The sequence below is a fragment of the Populus euphratica genome, unplaced genomic scaffold (assembly GCF_000495115.2).
Source record: "Populus euphratica unplaced genomic scaffold, PopEup_1.0 scaffold9.1, whole genome shotgun sequence".
NCBI lineage: Eukaryota > Viridiplantae > Streptophyta > Magnoliopsida > Malpighiales > Salicaceae > Populus > Populus euphratica.
The window spans coordinates 123,877-145,715 of NW_011499857.1; the positions used below are offsets into that span (position 1 = coordinate 123,877).

At 33.8% G+C, this 21,839-nt stretch overlaps 2 protein-coding genes across 2 annotated transcripts; one reads left to right on the plus strand and one right to left on the minus strand.

Annotated features, from left to right (window-relative positions):
* Positions 1-2,281: 2,281 nt before the first annotated feature.
* Positions 2,282-5,603, minus strand: LOC105123822 (uncharacterized protein DDB_G0290685-like). The gene is made up of 2 exons (XM_011023565.1): positions 5,559-5,603; positions 2,282-5,320 (listed from the first exon to the last, which is right to left on the minus strand). Exons 1-2 carry the CDS (start codon positions 5,601-5,603, stop codon positions 2,282-2,284), a joined length of 3,084 nt encoding a protein of 1,027 aa, XP_011021867.1.
* A 10,077-nt stretch (positions 5,604-15,680) lies between these two features.
* LOC105123529 (lysosomal beta glucosidase-like) lies at positions 15,681-20,480 on the plus strand. The gene is made up of 10 exons (XM_011023156.1): positions 15,681-15,905; positions 16,164-16,387; positions 16,490-16,694; positions 17,242-17,332; positions 17,429-17,574; positions 18,626-18,869; positions 18,964-19,068; positions 19,163-19,345; positions 19,437-19,641; positions 19,890-20,480. The coding sequence occupies exons 2-10, from the start codon at positions 16,174-16,176 to the stop codon at positions 20,375-20,377; spliced, it is 1,881 nt and encodes a 626-aa protein (XP_011021458.1). The 5' UTR covers positions 15,681-15,905; positions 16,164-16,173; the 3' UTR covers positions 20,378-20,480.
* The last annotated feature ends 1,359 nt before the right edge of the window (positions 20,481-21,839 follow it).

Consider the following 21,839-nt stretch of genomic DNA (forward strand, 5'->3'; position numbering starts at 1 on the left):
TATCTTGTTTATAAATGGCTTAAGAGTTTATGATTTTTTTATAGATATGATTCGAACATATAACTAAATTGGTGAACTTTGAGAAATGCATATTATATGGAATGAAAAGTCATGGCTATCACATGTTTATGTAAAAACTAATTTCAATTGAATATAGGGTTTTATTGCCGAGGAAAAACAGAAACCATAGAAAAATCATAAACTATAGATTGATAATTTAATTGAATATTCTTAATTATTTAGTTATATTTTTTAGATGTCGAGGAAAAGCTTAGGCTTAAAATGGTGTGGTTGTGCATTTTCAAGCAGTAGCATTCCTAAACCTACGGTGCATTAAGGTGCAATTCATGAACAAACACCTAATGCATGTTCTAATGTCACAGGCTTGTGGACTACAAGTCGGAGATTTGGCGTCCCATCTGCTAGAAACATAATTCTGATAAGTTAATAGCAAAATGGAAGCTGGATTTAAACATATAAGAAAATTTATTTAATTTGAACATACTATTAAATTAATGATTATATATTTATATAGTCAACTATTAATTAATTAATTTTCATGTTTCCAAATATGAAAGTTGTGTGAACGATAACATTGACGATGAAATCATCAATGAAAATTCCTTTATTTCAATAAAGCCAACTTAAATAGTATCCTGAATAAATACTCATGGTTGAGGCTTGATGGAGAGAGTTTAACATTAATACATATATAATCAATACTTCTTTTTTTTTAATGAAAGATGTTTTTTAAATCTAAAATTAATTATTTCATGAAAATGATCATAAGAAAAAAATTTGTTGGGACAAGGCAAACTCTAGGGTGGCAATACAATTTTGAAAAAATCACAGTGCAACTAGATAAGTTTTAATATGTAAAGTTTAAAATTTTTTGTTAAATTGTAATTTTTTATTATATATATTTTTTTAACGAATTTTAAACCAAATTACGTGATTTTTGGTATGACACATACATTTATGCTAGGAGATATATTGAGTTACATGATTTTGAGACATGCAAGAATTGTATACCTCCCCACATAACCAAGAGCAACTAAGGGAAATATTTAGCGTTCTTCATGTTAAAGGGTTTTAGGAGTGTTCATAGAGTGGGTCCTTGAACAAAAACAAGAAGACTTACAACTCTATTAGCAAGCATACAGGCAGCTCGCTTCCTTTTATTAACCATACAAAGCGAGCCTCTTGGTAAGAGAGCCTGTTTTAATTTCAAATGTTTTTCTTAAAATGATATATAAGGAGGGAGGATAACATTTAATTATGGATTTATTTTGAAGGATATATAGCTTAGATATGATCCAGCTTTGATGGAGTTATACATGAAAACACATATAAGGAGGGAGGATAAACAAAAAAGGGTGCAACATTTTGTAGACAATATATGTCATCTCTTAAACCTTTTGTACTCTGTTTGGAGTGATGTTTTTAATCCATATTATTAACTTGTTTATTTTCTTTTCCAAGAACAATATAATATTGGTATGCATGTCAAACACAAGAAAGACCTTCAACCCATCCAGAATATGATCTAGGCTCCGTTTGTTTGCAGGAAAGTTGTTTCCTTTTAGAAAATGAATTCTGGGGAAAGTGAATTCCTGGAAAATGAATTCCAGAAAAGTATTTTTCAATATTTGGCAGTGTTATGGAAAATGCACTGGAAAATACTTTCCAGTGTTTGGTTATTTTATGGAAAATGAACTGGAAAATAATTTATTAATGAATTAATTTTTTTTCAAGTTTATCTAATATATATAAAATATTTAATATAAATATTTAATCACTTGCAATAAAAGAATGAAATCTAAAAAGTATAATGATGAATTTTTTTTATTATATCTTATATTTATACATAGCTTATTTTATAAAATATAACTATATATGTCATATCATATTATAGAGAAATAAGCTTGTGAATATATTTTAAGTTAAACCTATTAATATTTATTTTTTTAATTTTAAAAGCTTAAAATAAGTTTTTTTTTCATACGAAGAAAGCCAAATTAGTTTATGATAAGAGTTATATATTTGAGTTTTTTTTTTTGTATGAAGAATTCTTTAAAAGATAAATAGATACAAAAATATTTTGATGGGTTTTTTAGATAAATATTTTTTTTTACGGGTAAAGACAATTATCCCTTTAATATATATCAAATAAACATAAAGAAATAAATATAAATATCTAACATCAAATATAGTTATGCATAAATATTAAGTTTTGATGTCATAAACATACATATTAGTTCAAATTACAAACATAAACATGCTAGACAGAATTAAATCGGTTTCTGTCATCCCTTCCCCCTTCCCCTGTTAAGTTTCGGTTTCTCTCATCCCCTTCTCCTTCCCCTTCCCCTATCAAGTTTCGGTTTCTGTCATCCCTTCCCCCTTCCCCTGTTAAGTTTCGGTTTCTCTCATCCCCTTCTCCTTCCCCTTCCCCTATCAAGTTTCGGTTTCTGTCATCCCTTCCCCCTTCCCCTGTTAAGTTTCGGTTTCTCTCATCCCCTTCTCCTTCCCCTTCCCCTATCAAGTTTCGGTTTCTGTCATCCCTTCCCCCTTCCCCTGTTAAGTTTCGGTTTCTCTCATCCCCTTCTCCTTCCCCTTCCCCTATCAAGTTTCGGTTTCTGTCATCCCTTCCCCCTTCCCCTGTTAAGTTTCGGTTTCTCTCATCCCCTTCTCCTTCCCCTTCCCCTATCAAGTTTCGGTTTCTGTCATCCCTTCCCCCTTCCCCTGTTAAGTTTCGGTTTCTCTCATCCCCTTCTCCTTCCCCTTCCCCTATCAAGTTTCGGTTTCTGTCATCCCTTCCCCCTTCCCCTGTTAAGTTTCGGTTTCTCTCATCCCCTTCTCCTTCCCCTTCCCCTATCAAGTTTCGGTTTCTGTCATCCCTTCCCCCTTCCCCTGTTAAGTTTCGGTTTCTCTCATCCCCTTCTCCTTCCCCTTCCCCTATCAAGTTTCGGTTTCTGTCATCCCTTCCCCCTTCCCCTGTTAAGTTTCGGTTTCTCTCATCCCCTTCTCCTTCCCCTTCCCCTATCAAGTTTCGGTTTCTGTCATCCCTTCCCCCTTCCCCTGTTAAGTTTCGGTTTCTCTCATCCCCTTCTCCTTCCCCTTCCCCTATCAAGTTTCGGTTTCTGTCATCCCTTCCCCCTTCCCCTGTTAAGTTTCGGTTTCTCTCATCCCCTTCTCCTTCCCCTTCCCCTATCAAGTTTCGGTTTCTGTCATCCCTTCCCCCTTCCCCTGTTAAGTTTCGGTTTCTCTCATCCCCTTCTCCTTCCCCTTCCCCTATCAAGTTTCGGTTTCTGTCATCCCTTCCCCCTTCCCCTGTTAAGTTTCGGTTTCTCTCATCCCCTTCTCCTTCCCCTTCCCCTATCAAGTTTCGGTTTCTGTCATCCCTTCCCCCTTCCCCTGTTAAGTTTCGGTTTCTCTCATCCCCTTCTCCTTCCCCTTCCCCTATCAAGTTTCGGTTTCTGTCATCCCTTCCCCCTTCCCCTGTTAAGTTTCGGTTTCTCTCATCCCCTTCTCCTTCCCCTTCCCCTATCAAGTTTCGGTTTCTGTCATCCCTTCCCCCTTCCCCTGTTAAGTTTCGGTTTCTCTCATCCCCTTCTCCTTCCCCTTCCCCTATCAAGTTTCGGTTTCTGTCATCCCTTCCCCCTTCCCCTGTTAAGTTTCGGTTTCTCTCATCCCCTTCTCCTTCCCCTTCCCCTATCAAGTTTCGGTTTCTGTCATCCCTTCCCCCTTCCCCTGTTAAGTTTCGGTTTCTCTCATCCCCTTCTCCTTCCCCTTCCCCTATCAAGTTTCGGTTTCTGTCATCCCTTCCCCCTTCCCCTGTTAAGTTTCGGTTTCTCTCATCCCCTTCTCCTTCCCCTTCCCCTATCAAGTTTCGGTTTCTGTCATCCCTTCCCCCTTCCCCTGTTAAGTTTCGGTTTCTCTCATCCCCTTCTCCTTCCCCTTCCCCTATCAAGTTTCGGTTTCTGTCATCCCTTCCCCCTTCCCCTGTTAAGTTTCGGTTTCTCTCATCCCCTTCTCCTTCCCCTTCCCCTATCAAGTTTCGGTTTCTGTCATCCCTTCCCCCTTCCCCTGTTAAGTTTCGGTTTCTCTCATCCCCTTCTCCTTCCCCTTCCCCTATCAAGTTTCGGTTTCTGTCATCCCTTCCCCCTTCCCCTGTTAAGTTTCGGTTTCTCTCATCCCCTTCTCCTTCCCCTTCCCCTATCAAGTTTCGGTTTCTGTCATCCCTTCCCCCTTCCCCTGTTAAGTTTCGGTTTCTCTCATCCCCTTCTCCTTCCCCTTCCCCTATCAAGTTTCGGTTTCTGTCATCCCTTCCCCCTTCCCCTGTTAAGTTTCGGTTTCTCTCATCCCCTTCTCCTTCCCCTTCCCCTATCAAGTTTCGGTTTCTGTCATCCCTTCCCCCTTCCCCTGTTAAGTTTCGGTTTCTCTCATCCCCTTCTCCTTCCCCTTCCCCTATCAAGTTTCGGTTTCTGTCATCCCTTCCCCCTTCCCCTGTTAAGTTTCGGTTTCTCTCATCCCCTTCTCCTTCCCCTTCCCCTATCAAGTTTCGGTTTCTGTCATCCCTTCCCCCTTCCCCTGTTAAGTTTCGGTTTCTCTCATCCCCTTCTCCTTCCCCTTCCCCTATCAAGTTTCGGTTTCTGTCATCCCTTCCCCCTTCCCCTGTTAAGTTTCGGTTTCTCTCATCCCCTTCTCCTTCCCCTTCCCCTATCAAGTTTCGGTTTCTGTCATCCCTTCCCCCTTCCCCTGTTAAGTTTCGGTTTCTCTCATCCCCTTCTCCTTCCCCTTCCCCTATCAAGTTTCGGTTTCTGTCATCCCTTCCCCCTTCCCCTGTTAAGTTTCGGTTTCTCTCATCCCCTTCTCCTTCCCCTTCCCCTATCAAGTTTCGGTTTCTGTCATCCCTTCCCCCTTCCCCTGTTAAGTTTCGGTTTCTCTCATCCCCTTCTCCTTCCCCTTCCCCTATCAAGTTTCGGTTTCTGTCATCCCTTCCCCCTTCCCCTGTTAAGTTTCGGTTTCTCTCATCCCCTTCTCCTTCCCCTTCCCCTATCAAGTTTCGGTTTCTGTCATCCCTTCCCCCTTCCCCTGTTAAGTTTCGGTTTCTCTCATCCCCTTCTCCTTCCCCTTCCCCTATCAAGTTTCGGTTTCTGTCATCCCTTCCCCCTTCCCCTGTTAAGTTTCGGTTTCTCTCATCCCCTTCTCCTTCCCCTTCCCCTATCAAGTTTCGGTTTCTGTCATCCCTTCCCCCTTCCCCTGTTAAGTTTCGGTTTCTCTCATCCCCTTCTCCTTCCCCTTCCCCTGTCGGTTTCTGTCATCCCCTTCCCTTTTCCCTGTTGGTTTCCGTCATCCCTTTCCCCTTTCCCTGTTCCTAAATTTTCTATCATCCCCTTCCCCTTCCCCTATTCGGTTTCTGTTCATCCCCATCCCTTCCCCCTGTTTGGTTTCTGTCATCCCCTTTCCCTTTCCCTGTTCAGTTTATCTCGGTTTCTCCCCTTCCCCTTCCCATTCCCCTGTTTTCTCTCGATTGTTCGGTTTCTCTCATTTGCCTTCCCCTTCCCCTGTTTCCTCTCGGTTTCTCTTGCCTTTCCCATGTTCTTTATCTAATTCCTTACCTTCCTCTCTCTGTGTAAAAAAAAACCAGGACAAAGATCGAAGCTTCAACGGGCAAAAGGGTTGTACCTTAAAGACCCGCTCCTCCTTCACAGTTCTCCCTCTCTCCCCCGACAACTTCTACTAAGACTTGAAAAAAAAAAAGAGAGCAAGGGTTGATTAATTCCTTGATATGGTGACTGCTTTTTACTGGAAAAATTTGGGCATTTTACTTTGATTGATTTTGCTTTGATTTGCCGGTTCTGCAGGGTGTGAGTGAGGAAGACTGGAAAATATGTGATTTTTATGTTTTGCTTAATGAATCTGGGTTGTTTTGAACACATCGAATGTGATGAGGGAAGATGAAGAAGAAACTGTGTTATGTTATGGGAAAAATATCACAGGTAACAGATTTATCAAGAAAATGAAGGATTCATGTCTTAATTCTTGCAGATCTAACGAAGAAGATAAAAACATAAAGGAAAAAAAATAAAAATATATAAAAAAATAAAGAAAAAAAATACCTGAAATAAGAGTTTCAATTGTTCCAGAAAAATAATGCACTTGTTCACTTGTTCCTACTTGCTTCTTACTAATTGTTTACGAAGAAACGAGAGACCGTGATTTGAGAATTTGAGAGTAATGTGTGTAATGAAAAAAAGGAAAGTGTTTTCCTTTCTTTATCAAAAGGAAAACACTTTCCTTTGGTAAAGTTGAGTTTTAAGTTTTGACCGTAATTAAGTTTCCGTTGACTAGTTTTCTATATTGATGCCAAACATGGGAAACTGAGGAAAATGAATTCCCGGAATTGGTTTTCCTCAGAACAAACATGGCCCTAAAGTTGTGGTTGGAGGCTGAAGTAATTGATAAGCCTAATAGGAACTGTAATAGGAACTGGGTTTATGGTATCTCTATGACTACAGCCTGAAATATGAGGTTGAATTTTAGTGTCTCAACCATAGGCAACCCACAATCTAGCACAAGTCACCTATCACAAGCACGAGTTACCCATCACAAGTCATTGAGCAATTGGTTGAACAACAAACTGATTGGAACTAAACCATTAAATTACATTAAGTTTGTCATAATTAAATCCCTATATATATACTATATCAGATATATAACAAAAGATTTAGTAACCAAACAATAATCCTTATAAAATACATTATCAACTGCTCGAGAATCTGTCATAGGTATGTTTTAAGACTTTTTTTAATAACAATAAATTATCCATATGTGATACTTTAACAATTTAGTATGAGAAATGCAATTTGATAAGATCTAAAACAAATCATAACATTTACAAATAATAAATTCATACTACAAAATTGAATGAGAAAAAACAATAAAATAAATAAACAACCAAATAAACATTACTAGAAATTTGGCAATGTCGAATTTCTGATCTAAGTGTTTTGTGAAAAAATAAATAATAACTTATTTTACAGATATGTTTTATATGTTGTCAATTTTATTGCAGAGTTAAAACTTTCAGTAAATATATAAAAATTTGAATATATATAGATAATTGATAATGAATTAAAAATACTATTAAAATAAATTGAATAAATTTGACCTAAATCAATATTTATGCAAACCATTTAGTTATCGTAGTTAATTAATACATGTTATTATTATTATTTTATGTAGATTTGATATAAATAATATATAATCATTAATGAATATATAAAAATTCACTCTAAGAGTTATGAGTTTTTTAGATAGACTCTTTCTATCCATAATTATATTGGTAATATACATACCAATAAATTACTTGTATAAATACCTATATAAATTTCAAACATTAAAATTATTAAATGCATTAGGGCAGGTGATACTTCAACAATTTAGCATGTGTGTTTAAAATTTTGCATAATTTAAAACAAATAAAAAAGTAATTAAAAAAAAAATACAGAGACAATTTAAAACAATTGATCCGTCAAACAACATGCAAGCATGTAAAGATACGACAACCTTGCAGGACAGAAAACGATCTTTGACTTGTGTTCCATTTCATTGATAATTTAATAGTTCATATATGGAAGAGATTTCTGATTAGTATCTCGTCAAATGCCGCCATTGGCATCCTTTGAATACTTGGAGCTACCTATATCCATATTATGAGGATGTTCTCCTCCTCACACTTTCTTCTCGTAAAACAAATCTGCTGCTACAGTGTCGACATGATCCTTTAAAATCGCTTTAATCTGACCTTTTTTGTTTTTCGGCCAGGAAACTTAGGTGGCGGGATTCAAAACTATGAATTTTTTTTTTGTTTTATTTATCTAGACATTAAATAAAAATAATTATTTTATCTTATCAATCCTTACCAAACATAATTATATATTTATTTCTTTTTTAATCTTATGATCATCGTCTTACTTCATCTCACATGGAATCTGCTGGGTCCATAGTCATGTTTCCTTTATCTAATTGGCTTACCTTCTTCTTCTTTTTTCTGATAAATTTCATCTAAGCAACCTTGACAGATTTAATACTGGTTAGTCCGTCCGTGAAGAACTATATATGATCCTGAGACTCACGAGCTTAGGATATATTAATTATCCTTATCTCGCGTTCACTTCATGGTGACAAGAAGATTTCACAACAAGGTTTTAGTAATATAATAGGCAAGTTCTAGCAATCTAAAGATTATAAACCAACACGGGCAGAGATTGACTTCCCCAAAGTTGATTTAATCCCTGTAGTTATATGATTATTCAATTACGCCTTTATAAATCAGCACTAATTCCTAAATGTTTATGGAACAACCAGATAACAAGCACACACTACACTATGAGTTGGACACCAAAAAAATTGAACGTGAAAAAAAATGTTCAAGAAGCAGGAAATTCTATGATAATATTATTAAACTCGGTTCAAGGATCCATCTTAATTCCTAACTTGGTTACTTGCTTGTGAAAAAAAATGTTCAAGAAGCAGGAAATTCTATGATAATATCATTAAACTCGTTTGAGAGTTGTCTTGATATGATCCAAAATTAACTTGAAGGATTCATAAATGACCGAAATGATCGATAAAAATATGGTTTGAATTTTTTTAAAATTTAAAAATGATATCTTTTTTTTTTTCTTAACAGTAGTCGGCGATATGTTGGATCGACTTGGGTTAACTCTCTCAACTCGTAACATGGGTAATGAACTCCATTAGATTTAATAATTTTTTCTTATCAAATAACTTTTTATTTAATTATATGATAAATAATAGATACTCAAGAAATTAAGCAACAACCTAATGTCAGGACTTTCATTTGAGATCATAGTATCCTTACAAAAAACAAACTGAAACAAATTATGAAGTCTAATTATTAACATACTTTTTTTTTATAATAAGAAAAAAATGACATTTAAATATTAAAATAAAAAGCTAATCTTCATTGTAGAAATAAAAGATTAATATATATGCAAATGTTTTACACCAACTATCATTTTTATCTTAAAAGTTTTCTCATTTTATCTTAGCAGTAATTGTTGTTGCTAATAACAAATATATATATTTTTTCTTTATAAAACCATTATACAAATACAGCAAATTCTTATAAAATATAAGAGAAACAATTTAAAAGAAATCAAACTAATCTCTTAGAAATATCATACAACTATATATATATATATAAACCAATCATTTATTTATAAAAAAGTTAATTCAATAGAAATAATTAATGAAAAGGGATTAAACAAATAAAATAAAAAAAGTGATGTGAGCCCCATAAATATAAAGATCCAAAAATTCACAAGTAAGATTGACACAATCTCAAGTGTGACACAACAATATTTACCTTGAAATGAGACACCAACACCTAATTGAATATGCCCCCCCCCCCCCCCCAACTCAACAATTAGTGAATCGTGAATGGAAAATATAAGGAAGATTGCAATAAAAATAGTTGTTCTTCAATAAGTCAAATTTAATTCTTTAGAAAACCAAATAATATGGGTATTCTCTCTCTTTCACACACACAAAAGCAATTTATTCTAAAATCAAAGTTCGTTATACTTTAATAAGTTTGATTGTTCTTTGTTTAAACAAGAAAAAAAAGCATGTTACTTTAAAGAAAATACCAATTTTATTCAATAATCCATGGTTGAAAAGCAAACCTAAATACAAGCTAAATAACCATATATATAATAAGTAACAAAAAAATCCTAGAAAATTCTGAAAAAATAATAAAAGATTAATAGTCCAAAAAGAAAAAAAAAAGATTGTAAATCAAGTAGGAAAATAATGCAATTCCTGTACAATAGCTTCTAAATCTTGTTATAAAGATTTACACAATTACAATTGATTTGAAATTTAAACTCAATATAAAACAAGACCTCTTAAAATTTTTGACAAAATTTTAACCCGATTTAATGATTGGATAAAAAATATTCTTATTAGCATAAAACTGTATAATAGAAAAAAATTAGCTTAATATCAACTTTAACTCTCCTATATTAGCATGAAAATCTTTGTAATAGTTGTTGCCCCTTAGTTTCCTTGTAGAATATGAAAAATATTAAACTAGCATGCCATTAATTACCACCAGCTCTCATTTTCTTGTGTAGATATAATAAACAAGAAATCCTTATAAGAAAATAATTTTAGAACATTAAAGGAATCTTTGTCACACTTAAAAATTATATTATTGTCCATTAAAGATCCTTTGAAAACTATAAAAACTTTCAAAATTAGTTGTTGAATACCATGCTAGGAGATATGTCGAGTTAGATGACTTTGAGAAGTGTGACACAACATAAGACTATGATTGCCTTATAAAATGCAAATCAAGATAAATTATAAAGATTGATTCATGATCAATTCAATGCTGAAGAATGAAATTGAAAATAAATATTAAATTAAAAAAAATAAAAAAACAACTCGAGTTAACCTAAATTAACATGTCTAACTATAACTCAGTTCATGATAATGGGATAACCCCATAAAAATCAAATTAAAACAATCATGAACCCAATTTCTAACTAAACAAAAGTCAACTATGATTAACTTGTTAAATTAACCACAAAGGTCATGACATCGGGATAGCTTTATAAAAAGAAAATAAAACAAGAATTACAAAGCTCCATTTACAAAAGATTCAATGTCAAAGGTTGGAACTAAGAAAAAAAACTAAATTCATGCGATCGGGATGAAGTACAATTAAGAAAAGAAAATAAAAAAACATTATAAAGTACAATTCTCAAAATAACCTAATACTGAAAGATGAAATTGAAAAAATAAAACTAAATGGATTGAGTTATTAAAGAGTTAAACTAAAAAGAAAAAAAACTAAACAAAAAAAAAAACCAAAAACAAAAACACATTATCATGACAAATAATATTTTATGGGTGTGAATCAAAGTAATTTAACTACATCTTTTATTATTTTGTTAATAATTTAACTATTTTATTATTCAATATGTAATGAAATCAATTATATAAAATTAATAATATGTACTAAAATTGATGAGAAACAAAAAAAAGATATGAGTTAGGACTATGTATCATATTGAAATAATTCAATATAAATATAAATGATTCATTTGTATTTCTAACTTAAATGAAACTCTACTAGAAAACTATAACCTAAAAACATAATGCTAAAAGGCTAATATTTTGATATTTTTCCTTACATTAAATTTACCAAAACAGTTAAGCATTATGATATATGTAATAATATGAATTATTAAATTTATTTTATTATATAAGTATAATATTGATACGGGTCATTTTAATATTAAATTTATTATATCATAACTAACATATCGAAACTTTTAAGTGCTAAAGGGAATATTTAAGAATGTAGTAGCGACTATTTTTTAAAGTATTTTTTTTAAATATATTAAAATAATATTTTTTTTATTTTTTAAAAAATATGTTTGATATAAATATATCAAAATGATTCAAAAATAAAAAATTAATTTTAAATAAAAAAATAAAAATTTGCTCAAACTCTAAATCTTGTATAGTATTCGGGGGTCTTTTATTGTTCAACTCATCACAAACATAGACTTTTGACAGCACCTTGGATCAATTGGCCCCTTAAATTTCATATCCTAGCTCCACCACTTGAAATCAACCGCCATTGATTTTCTTTTTATAAATATTTGATGAAACTTGAAATAAATAAATAAAAATTTATGTTGTTGTCATGAGAATTTAATTGTATTGCCCAATTTATTTCTGCCATTATCTCATCAATTATGTTCATCAATTTTCTCCTAGTTACACAAAAGATCCTGTGTCGACACCCATACTGGCAGATTCATCCATCATCAGTGTTCAGTAATGTTTTTCTTAAAAACATTAATTTTTTTTATTTTTTTAAATTATTTTTTTTAGTATAATATATTAAAACGATATGAAAATACTAAAAAATTAATTTGAAGAAAAAAATAAAAAAAATTTATTTCAATGTATTTCTAAATAAAAAACACATTAAAAAGTAAGGGTGAAAAAAATCAAAAAACCGATTAAACTGAAAAAATAAAAAAAAATAACCGAAAAAACTGAACTATGAAAAAAAAACTAATTAAATCAATTAAAATTAAAAAAAAAACTGACTGGTTTGATTCAGTTTCGGTTTTATAATCTTGAAACTGAAAAAAACTGAACCCAAACAAAAAAACCAGAAAAAACCGAGTCAAACCGGAAAAACCGAGCTAAATAAAAAACCGAGCCAAACTGGTTTGAACCGGTTTTTCTTCTAAAAACCAAACCAAACCAAATCAAAACCATTTGATTTGAACTAGTTTTGGTTTGAAAATATTCACCACTATTAAAAAGCAATCACTACCATAATACTAAATAATAACTTAAATTCTTCTATCCTTCAGAACAATATGAAAACTCCCTTCCTCTAAGAATTAACTCGGACATTTTATTGACCAAGACATACTTTAAGGTTAAGAACAATATATAAGCGAAAAGGATTTTACAATATATTATTCGAAGCACGATGTGGAAAGGGCGTGTCTCTGTCGTGCCCTGGTTGTTTTTTTGGCATGGTTTATCAACTACTTGGACAAATTGAATCTCAAAAAAGGGGGAGACAATTGGAATGAATTCTAAAGGCTTTTGACACCTATCATGTGTTTAGTTATGCTGTCGTGAATCATACAATTGGAGTCGTAATCAGAGTGTCTGTCTGCTGAATGTGAGAGTTTAGGTACATAAACACTAAGTTCGCTTGTGTCGTAATCACTATGCATGTCTGTCACCTTTATGGTGCTTTACTTGTTTACTGGGTTTGCAGGATGTTCAGTGGGCTATATGAATTAATCGTGATGCGCGTAAGCTGGCCCGGACACCCCATGTAAATCAAAAAAAAAAAAAAGGGATGGAGGAGGCGGCGGTTTTCAATGAAAAAAGAAGAAAATAGGAGGCTAGGAGACGAATAGAAGACGAGATGTTGGTGTTTAGAGAGAAGATATCGCCGGCGAAAGTTTGAGGGGAGGGGAGCGTCGGCTTTTTTTTTCCAGGAATAAAAGGAGAGGATGGGGTTCATATATGAAGAACAAAAACAGAACGGACCACCATTTTCTTATAAAAAAACGCTGGTCCACCCAACATTTTCTTTAAGATGCTGGGTGGACCAGATTTTGTTTGAAAAAACAATATATTTTCGAACCAACGTTTTTTATATAGCTGTGCTGATTTTTCAAACTATTTTTCCATTTATGCTATTTTTTAAAAAAGGTGTTAATAAAAAAATTGACGATTTAAAAAAAAAAATGAAGAAGAAGAAGAAAAGATGCATTCTCATTATAAGAAACCTAAAATTAATCATGTGGTGCTTTTACCATGTACATCTCACTGTGCACCCTTTTACAAATCAATGTGAATTAGAGCAGTGGTTTTTCTTTTATATTTTAATTTTTTTTTCATTTTTTTATGGCTAAATTGATAGTTAATTGATTTTGATTTGTTAAAAAATGATAAGATTTAATGATTTAAGACCACTGTGAAAAACAAATGAAAACTAGGTGGAAATTTCAAAAATAATGCTAAAAGTTCACTTTGATCCATCTAATTTGCAATTAATACATGTTAATTAATCCCTTTAATTTTTGAAAATTCAATTTTGTCCAAAACTTTATTTTTTATTTTATTTTTAAATTCTTGGATTGAGAAAGAATAGAGAAAGTTCATCAGATACTGAAAAGAGAGAAAATTATTGCTTTGCATCAATTTCAATTACAAAAAAGCTCGTTTTTTATGTTAATAGTTTCATTCAAGAAGAAGAACATGATTGTCCTTTAATCTTCACCTTGCCTAAGAAAGTAGATATAGATTCATAAAATTTTTTAAATTCAAGTTGACTTTTTAATTCATTTTCAATGATTTAAAGCTAGGACTAGTTGAAATGAATTTGTCATCCAAAATCATCTCCCTTGAATTTTTTAATCAACTCTTCGTTGGTCAGATTCTAAGTTGTAGACAATACATCTTTTATATATATTTTTTAAAATAAAAAATAGATGAATGACAAATTATTTATCTGCACAATTTAATTAAAAAAAAAATAAGGCCTAGAAGTGTGAGCTTGGGTTAGCAAGACCCACGTGCATGCTGTTTTTTAGAGGTCCAAGCACGCTGGGCCACCCTGAACCACCTAGGTCCACCCAAATTTAATTTATTTTAAATTAGTTTTTAAGATTTATTTTAATTTATTTTTGTAAGATTATTATGGTCTCGTATGAACATTACAACATTTGATTGATACTTAATTTTATGACTGCTTATTTTTATTATCTTATAATTAAAAAGATAGAATTTTTTTTATTAAACCTAGGGGATCATGACTCGGACTATAAGTTTGGTAAGTTAATTAAAGTTCATTTGGATCATTTTTTTTTTGTCATTCTTTAATTAATTTTTTTCATCTTTTAATATTTAGTTAATTGATAATTAAATTTCATGATTTATTTTAATTTACTTTTTATAGAATTATTATAGTCTTATAACTCGGATTACTAGTTTGACATATTAATTTAGATTAACCCAAATTAAACTAATATGTTTTTATTTTATTTTAAAAAAAAAAAGATGTTGATGTCAATATCAATGTTAATCTCTCAATATTTATAAAAAAACTGTTATCTAGAACATATAAGATTTTGAATCCATAATTAAAAAAAATTAATCCAATTAACAGCATAACTGAGCCAATGCTATTTCATGTTAATAATAATCTTTTAATAATAATAATAATAATAATATTAAAAAAAAAAAAACCGAAGTGGGAGAAGAGGATGAAGAGAAGAGTAACTCCTCTACCCAGCAAACACGGGAATACTTGATAAGAATAAGCTTACGGTTTCATGATCTCATCAAACTGTGAATAAAGAATAAATTCGAATTTGAAACTTCAGCATATCCAATTTCATCGATAAAATACAATAGTAAATACTGATTATCTTTTATTAGATTATATCATAAATAAATCATGTATATCGATATGTGACAAACAAATTCATATAATTTTTTAAATTTATCTGTTTATTTTTTTTAATAAGAGAGGTTCTCAATTACTTATAATTTGTATTTAATTTATTGTTCTAATCTTGGAAGCATATATATATATATATATATATATATATATATAAGTTGTATTTAATTTATTGTGCAGTAATAGGTTAGCACAATGACTAAGAAAATATGATCCCTTATTTTTTTATTTATATTTTAAGACTATTATTGGAAAAAATCTATTAATTTCTTTGAATGTATGATATAGAGGTGGACTAGAAATATATGATCCCTTCTTTTTTTATTTATAAATATTGGAAATTTTGGCCATATTGAAAATAAAAGAACAAATTTTCCAAATACATTCAAAGAAATATTATTTTAATATATTTTTAAATAAAAAATTCCCTAAAAAACAGCTACATTCTCAAATTCAAATAATGCGGACAGGATATATCCTTGTTTTTACCGAATTATTTTGTTGATGGGTAAATAGAAGTGATGATAATATTGACTAGTAAAGTTCGAAAAATAAAGTAAACCACTATTTTGTTTGCGTCATCCTTTCCACTTCAAATTTCAAAGGTGGGCGACGTGCAGGATTGAATTGTGTAGTTGTCCTGTCGTGGATGATGAATCTTTATTTTATTTATAAAATCCTTCAAGAAAAACAGCAGTAAATGAACAGAAAACAGATATAGCACAGAGTGATAAATCAATAGATGAACATTCTATAAATGCCACCTCCATCCCATAGCATACCAAGTCCCAAAACTTAACCCCTCCCCCATTCTCTCAGAACAGAGAGGTTATTGAGTTCTTGTTGTTTCTCTGTAAGTCCTGAGTTTATTCTCTCATTCCCATGTTTCTGTTCTTTCTGGCAATGCTATTGTGAAAAACAGATGACAACAACGTGTGTGTATGCGCTTCATTCAACTGATGGAAATTGTTTGATTCGCTTCTTTTAATGCTAGAGGCAGAGTGAATCAGATGCAGTTGTTACGTGTTGCTGTTAAAAGTGAAAGTTCTTTACTATTATTAAACAAGTATTCCATTACAGTATTTTATATTTGCTACTTTGGTCATTGCAGGAAGGTCTAAATGGCTAGAATTTTCATATTCTTGATGGGGCTTGTTGTCATCTGGGCAGCCTTGGCAGAAGCAGAATACATGATCTATAAAGATGCAACAAAGTCCTTAAATTCTCGCATTAAGGACTTGATGAACCGGATGACATTAGAGGAAAAAATTGGCCAGATGACTCAGATTGAACGCGGTGTTGCATCGGCTGAGGTGATGAAGGACTACTTCATTGGTAAGCAGAGCGTCACTGTGCTTTTACTTGGTTTAGGAATTGTTACGTGATGAGGTTGTGTTGTGTAGGAAAGCTGAAGAATTATGTTTCCTTTTCTGGCAGGGAGTGTACTGAGTGGAGGAGGGAGTGCTCCCTCTAAACAGGCTTCTGCTGAGACCTGGATTAACATGGTGAACGAATTTCAAAAGGGTGCTTTATCGACCCGATTAGGAATTCCTATGATTTATGGAATTGACGCTGTTCATGGACATAACAATGTTTACAAGGCAACAATATTTCCTCACAATGTTGGGCTTGGAGCTACCAGGCAAGTGAAGATATTCCTCACTCATACTAACCAACAGTTTATGAACTGAAAGTTTTTTTCTTCTTTCTGCTTCAAGCAATCAGTATAGATACATTTAAGTTCTGTCCAAGTTAATTTGATATTTCATCTAGAAAGAAGTTATATGGTCATATTTGTCTGCCAAGTAACCACGAAAGAGGACGGGTCATCTTTGAGATAGGATGATTAAATTCTCAGTTCGAGACAGCAATCATGATCACGAGTGTCATCCATTGAAAACTTGGACCCCTTCTCATCTCCTTGGAGATTTCACAAGGAAAGTAGTGACATGATGACATCTGCATCCATCCACAATAGGCTGTGATGATGTGCTATTGATACCTATTTAGGTTTATACTTTTGATCAATGCCGTGATGTAATGCTAATTTAGATGTTCGAAATTTAACTAATAATTGAATTTTCTTCTTCTTCTTATTCCCATCTGCTGAAACTGTAGTAGGACATTAGGGAAGAAAATCAAAATGTAATGGATTTTATTTTTGACTGAACCTGCATGTCATCGAACAGGGACCCTAACCTAGTTAAGAGGATTGGAGCTGCAACTGCACTTGAAGTTAGAGCTACAGGCATTCCATATGTTTTTGCACCTTGTATTGCGGTAACTTTTTTATCCAACTACTAATAGCTGTTTAGATAACCAAAATCATTTCCTCTTAAATTCTGATTTCCTCCTCTATTACTTCTGGCTACACAGGTTTGTCGAGATCCAAGATGGGGTCGGTGCTATGAAAGCTACAGTGAAGATCCTAAGCTTGTTCAAGCAATGACTGAGATGGTATCAGGATTACAAGGCGACATCCCTGCTAACTCCTCAAAGGGTGTTCCCTTCGTTGCTGGAAAGTAAGGAATCTTCATGTTACATTCTTTTGCCTATAAGATTTATATTGCTTGCAGTTAACATAAGTTAAGTTTCTAAGAACAATAATTAGATAGTGTACATTTTCCCTTAAGTCCTCAACAGCGGAGGCTTTTTCCATAATCGCCGTGAAACAATGAAGAAAATTGTCCCAAGGAGCAGAGAACTGTAAATAGTAATTTTCACAGAACATTTGGAATTTAGCGTGCTTATATGGTAAATTTGACTTTGATCCACGCTATCAGATTCCAAGCTTGGTCCATAAACTTGCTTTGCTCTATTTAAAACATGGAATCAGTCAACAGCTCAATCATTGGTGTCTGTATTTGAAAAAGAAAATGAGGCCATTTCTCACTTAGATTAATTAGAGGAATTTAAGTGCCGTATCCCCCCCCTCGAGGATGGAGTGGATCTGCTGCTAGCTTCATCAGATAATGGATATGTTAATTATTCATTTGATGGAAACCTTTTTGGACTTTGTGTTAGGTTGAAGCCCTTGTTGGTGGCATGAGAGTTGAGACATGCTTTCCACTTACTATTATTATTATTATTATTATTAGCATATGAAGGGAACCTGTGAAGAAAACAGCAGAAAAGCTTCAAAAGGATAAAGATAAAATATCCCTACTTGATATTATCAAACTTCCAAGTTTTGACTCTTAGGAACAACTGTTTTGACTCTTAGGAACAACTTGCTGAGATCTCCAGTCTCCACACATAGTGGCCCCTCTCTTTGTTTATCTTGTTTCCTTCCCCGTCTTGGTTGGGAAGGCAATTAGTCAACTGGGGAACTGGGAAAAGTAGATAATTGGTGTTATCAAGCTACCACCAGTGCTGTCCTATGATATTTCTTATTACCACAACCCTTCATTTCACTGAGGTAACTTGTCCATTTGAACTAATAGAAAACACATCATTAAGGGGAGAGAATCTTATTCATAGTAATCGATTTCATAGTTCCTGTAAAATCTTTGGATGAATTCACTCTAATATTTGTTAATTCCTGAATCCTGATGATCTGGGGGCTTCTCACAGAACAAAAGTTGCTGCTTGTGCCAAGCACTTTGTGGGTGATGGTGGAACAACAAAAGGCATCAATGAGAACAATACACAGATCAGCAGACACGGTTTGCTTAGCATCCACATGCCAGGCTACTATAACTCAATTATCAAGGGTGTGTCCACTGTTATGGTTTCTTACTCGAGCTGGAATGGAGTTAAGATGCATGCCAACCGTGACATGGTCACTGGATTTCTCAAGAACATTCTTCGTTTCAGGGTAAAGTGATTTCCTTGGCTTAGGGTTTCCCATCTTAAACCATTTGAGAATAAAAATCCAAGAGATGTGTGCTAATGCCTATTGATTGCCTCAGGGTTTTGTCATCTCAGATTGGGAGGGTATTGATAGGATCACTTCTCCACCCCATGGTAACTACTCATATTCCATTCAAGCAGGAATCAGCGCTGGAATTGACATGGTAATTCTTATCAATGGTTTTTTCCTTCAACAGTATAATTCATTATCTTGTGCTTTAGAATTCTATTACTTGTTCTGGAAATCGCATGCTGCAGATCATGGTTCCAAACAACTACAAAGAGTTTATTGATGGCCTCACATCCCACGTGAAAAATGAAGTCGTCCCCATGAGCCGAATCGATGATGCAGTGAAGAGAATTTTGCGAGTTAAATTTACGATGGGTCTTTTTGAGAACCCCCTGGCTGATAATAGTCTAGTCAATGAGCTTGGTAGCCAGGTTTATTACCTAAACTAAGATATTCTCTGCCTTGTATAATTAGCAACAAGAAGATAGAAATGAACTTAAAAATATTATGTAATGATAACAGGAGCACAGAGAATTGGCTAGGGAAGCTGTGAGGAAATCACTTGTGCTGCTAAAGAATGGCGAATCTGCTGCTGAGCCATTGCTACCCCTTCCTAAAAAAGCAACAAAAATACTTGTTGCAGGCAGTCATGCAGATAATCTCGGTTATCAATGTGGTGGATGGACAATTGAGTGGCAGGGAGTCGGTGGCAACAACCTCACTAGTGGTACATTCTCATTTCATCCCCCAGTTCAGATTCTACTAATAGCATCCATCTGTTTTAATGGAATAAAACCTGACAAGTTCTGTTCTGATTGCCCAACAAGAAACTAAAATTTTCGATATCAGTGACTGCTAAAACAGTATCTGAACGAAAAGTCATTAGGCGGGTTTTTCTGAAATATTCCTTGGCGACGGCAGCTCTCTTTAGGCTCTGTAATCCGTTTAATGAGGTTAACTAAAAATGAATTGCAGGTACCACAATCCTAACCGCCATAAAAAATACTGTTGATCCAAGCACTGAAGTTGTGTACAAGGAGAATCCTGATGCAGACTTCGTCAGGTCTAACAACTTCTCTTACGCCATCGTTGTAGTAGGAGAGCCGCCATATGCAGAGACATTTGGAGACAGCTTGAACTTGACAATATCAGAACCTGGTCCAAGCACGATCCAAAACGTCTGTGGAACTGTAAAATGCGCTACTGTCATCATTTCCGGGCGTCCTGTTGTAATCCAACCATATGTAAGCTTGATGGATGCTCTTGTTGCTGCCTGGCTCCCTGGAAGTGAAGGCCAAGGTGTTGCTGATGTTCTATTTGGTGACTATGGTTTCACTGGCACGCTTTCACAAACATGGTTCAAGACTGTTGATCAGCTGCCTATGAACGTTGGTGATCGACATTATGATCCCCTCTTCCCATTTGGATTTGGCCTCACTACTAAACCTACCAAGACCATCTAGACATCATTTTGTTAAATCTGGTAGATAAAGAGCCATTAACATTACATATTGTTTGGTCATTATCACAAAAATAAAGGAAAAATAGCAAAAAGATTCCAAAATTTCTGTCTTTATTTAGTGTGCTGACAAAGATTCGGATCAGGGACTGATTAAGCACACCACTTCCTCAGTTCAAATCCTAGTAAAAGGACTGTGGTTAGGCACACAACACGCCCTGAGTTCAAATTCTAACAAAAAATAACCTTGCAGGAATCTCTGTTGCTAGCAGGTTCTGCAAGATAAATGGGTTAACCTGATACTGTAAAACCTAATGATCAAGAATCCTTGTCACTAAAATTTGCTGGGACGCTGCTTTCGAGAGTGAAACACACATAAGCATTGTCTTATTTTTCTCAAGTAAAGTTATTACTGTTAAAAAGCCTAAGTAGAGTGCAAATGAAAAATACTTACCAAAGACTATCGGGACAATGCATTGATCTATATGCAACATCTCCTTGAACAGAATCATTCACCTTGTGATCACAGAACGGTTTAAAACGTGAATTAGACATCGAATGCCTTAGCCACTGGTAGATTTTGTTCAACACCTCATTTCTGACACTAGCTTTGCAGGAGAGAGAACATGTGAACTAAATTCTGCAAAACTTTCAATGATGATGACACTGGAACACTAAAAAACAACGTCCACAGCAAGAATAACTATCGCTAAAAATGGATATCCAAAGAATTTGCAGGCATAATGTGAAGTTTTTTTTGTCATAACAGTTCCTAAAACTAACAGCATTGGACAATCCATATCATGTTTGGACAGCGCGTCTAACCGGCAGGCCAGATGGACACTGGCACGCCATGTTAAAACTAACGAGCACTATCAAACAGGGAACGAAGAGGAAAATATCAGGGTTAAATACCTAGGATGAACTGTTAATAGTTTCACTGATGTATCCAAATGATGTATGATATGAAACAACAGTGGAATGAAGATACTAAATAATGAAGAAAATGCAACGTGAAGGCTCCTTTAAATGCGCGTGTGATAAAAGAAATTAGAGGCAATGGAACAAAAGTAAAACTGCATAGTAGTTTTATTCATCAAAGGTGGTAGTAATTCACATTCTATTCTCATTAATCTAAAGTTATATGAAAAGAAACATATAATTACAATGGAAAAGGATCATACTCGCAAAAAAACTATAGAACGATGCTGTTCCCCAAAAGGGATTACTCCGCACCAGGCTTTGGGGCATCTTTTTCTTTCTCAGGAACATTTTTGTTCCCACTCTCGGCTTCTTTTATCTGCCTCAATTTCACCTTTTTTCTCAGAAGAGCTTCTATTTTTCCATTGATCTTCTCTAACTTCTGTTCAGCTTGTCAACGTCTCTGCTCTTGTCCTTCTCATCGGGTTTTCTTTTTTATCAGTCCTCTCCTTCTTATCATTTTCTTTCTGTCTCCTTACCTTTTT